This window comes from Carlito syrichta, unplaced genomic scaffold (genome assembly GCF_000164805.1).
Source record: "Carlito syrichta isolate Samal-C Ts95f unplaced genomic scaffold, Tarsius_syrichta-2.0.1 Scaffold157972, whole genome shotgun sequence".
Classification (NCBI taxonomy): domain Eukaryota; kingdom Metazoa; phylum Chordata; class Mammalia; order Primates; family Tarsiidae; genus Carlito; species Carlito syrichta.
The window spans coordinates 17655-19214 of NW_007102068.1; the positions used below are offsets into that span (position 1 = coordinate 17655).

General features: G+C 41.7%; 1 protein-coding gene across 1 annotated transcript in view; it reads right to left on the reverse strand.

The window, feature by feature from the left end:
- Window positions 1–85: 85 nt before the first annotated feature.
- The window catches only part of SET (SET nuclear proto-oncogene), a 4715-nt gene continuing 3240 nt past the window's right edge, over window positions 86–1560 (reverse strand). The window contains exons 5-7 of the mRNA XM_008051041.1: window positions 1241–1411; window positions 1010–1156; window positions 86–390 (exon numbers count right to left, since the gene is read on the reverse strand). Coding sequence (XP_008049232.1) covers window positions 367–390; window positions 1010–1156; window positions 1241–1411 — 342 coding nt within the window. The 3' untranslated portion in view covers window positions 86–366. The remainder of the gene's footprint in view (window positions 391–1009; window positions 1157–1240; window positions 1412–1560) is intronic.

The window sequence follows — 1560 nt, forward strand, 5'->3', positions numbered from 1 at the left end:
AAAGCTAGAATTCTATGCACTACTACACAGGGGCCCAGCACCCTCCAGCTTCCAGCAGAGCGAAGGGAGCAGGTTTTTCTTTTTCCCCACAGAGCTCGGTGGTGTTGATTCCATACAGTTTTTGTTGAGACAAGAAGGGGCAAAAATGAATCTGGAACAGAAAGGGGTAGAGACTCTTTTCCCATTGTATTCTGCTCAAGGTATTTCCCCCAAAATAAGTTGAGAACCATGGTGAAGAGAAAAGAGACCTCTAGAACAGGGCGACTGAGCACAAGAGGGGAAAAAAAAAAAAAAAAAGACTGCAACTTGCTCCCAGGGACTGGAGAAAATTTTAAAAAAGGAAGGTTGGAATCCATCAGTGTTCTATTAGTCATCTTCTCCTTCATCCTCCTGAAAGAAAAAGTGGGCAGTTAATCTTCATGGTTGATTCTAAGCTCACACCCTAGCTCTCACATGGACCACAATGGTCCTCACAGAACACGATGACAGAACACTCCAGGGGCAGTTAAGTGTTCTAAACCTGTATGTGACTTGCATCGATTCAACTAGCAGACACAATGCTGTTGTTTCAGATAAACTGGGAACTTCACAGTAGTGATCAAATCACCAGGCACATTTCAGACCAAATAATTCAAAACAAAACTCACCTATCCCAAAGTGACTATTTAAGAATGTTATAGTTTGTCCCAAACATCAACAGCTTTGTTACTTCAGAAAGATCCCAAAATCTGGTGAGCTGGACTGCCTATATCGTTTTCTTCATTAAGTACTGGCTAGAGAAAGGACAAGCTTGCATGGTCATAAAAACTAGCCAGAAAAACAGAACAAATGAGACTATTGGTACAAGCTTAACAGTTCCTTTATTCTTGGACAAGATGGCTTGGCTTTTCCATAAATACTCCTGTAACAACTTCTGGGTCAGTGCCACTTCCTCCATATATACGAATACCCCCCAAATTAACATGGTGACTCTTTAAAGGCTATCTTCTTGAGTCTAGTCGGTTTTTACCTCTCCTTCCTCCCCTTCATCATCATCTTCATCTTCTTCACCTTCATCCTCATCCCCTTCTTCGTCAATATCTTCCAATCCTTCTTCTTCTTCATCATCGTCATCATCTTCCTCACCTTCTCCTTCTTCATCATCCATATCAGGAACCTTAAAAAAAACCAAGATCCCTTAGACTCGATCTTTAAACAAACAAAACACGCATAACCTTGAATGGAAAGCATTGCTACTCACCAAGTAGTACTGCAATGGATTGGGCCAAATGTCATCTTTGATGACCTCTCCTAACTCATCAGCACCTGCGTCAGAATGGTCAGTGAACCAGGTAAAGAAGCTCTCTGGCTCCTCATGCTGCCTCTTCCTGCTGGCTTTATTTTGTGTTTGACTTGAACGCTTCGTCAAATCCTAAATGAAAATGGAAAGAATTTCGTATCAAAATTGTATAAAATGTCTCCACAATACCCAAACAATGTTATTTTTAAAATAACATTTTCAAGCCGGGCTCAGTGGCTCAGCCTGTAATCCTGTGCCTTTGGGAGGCTGAGGTCAGTGGA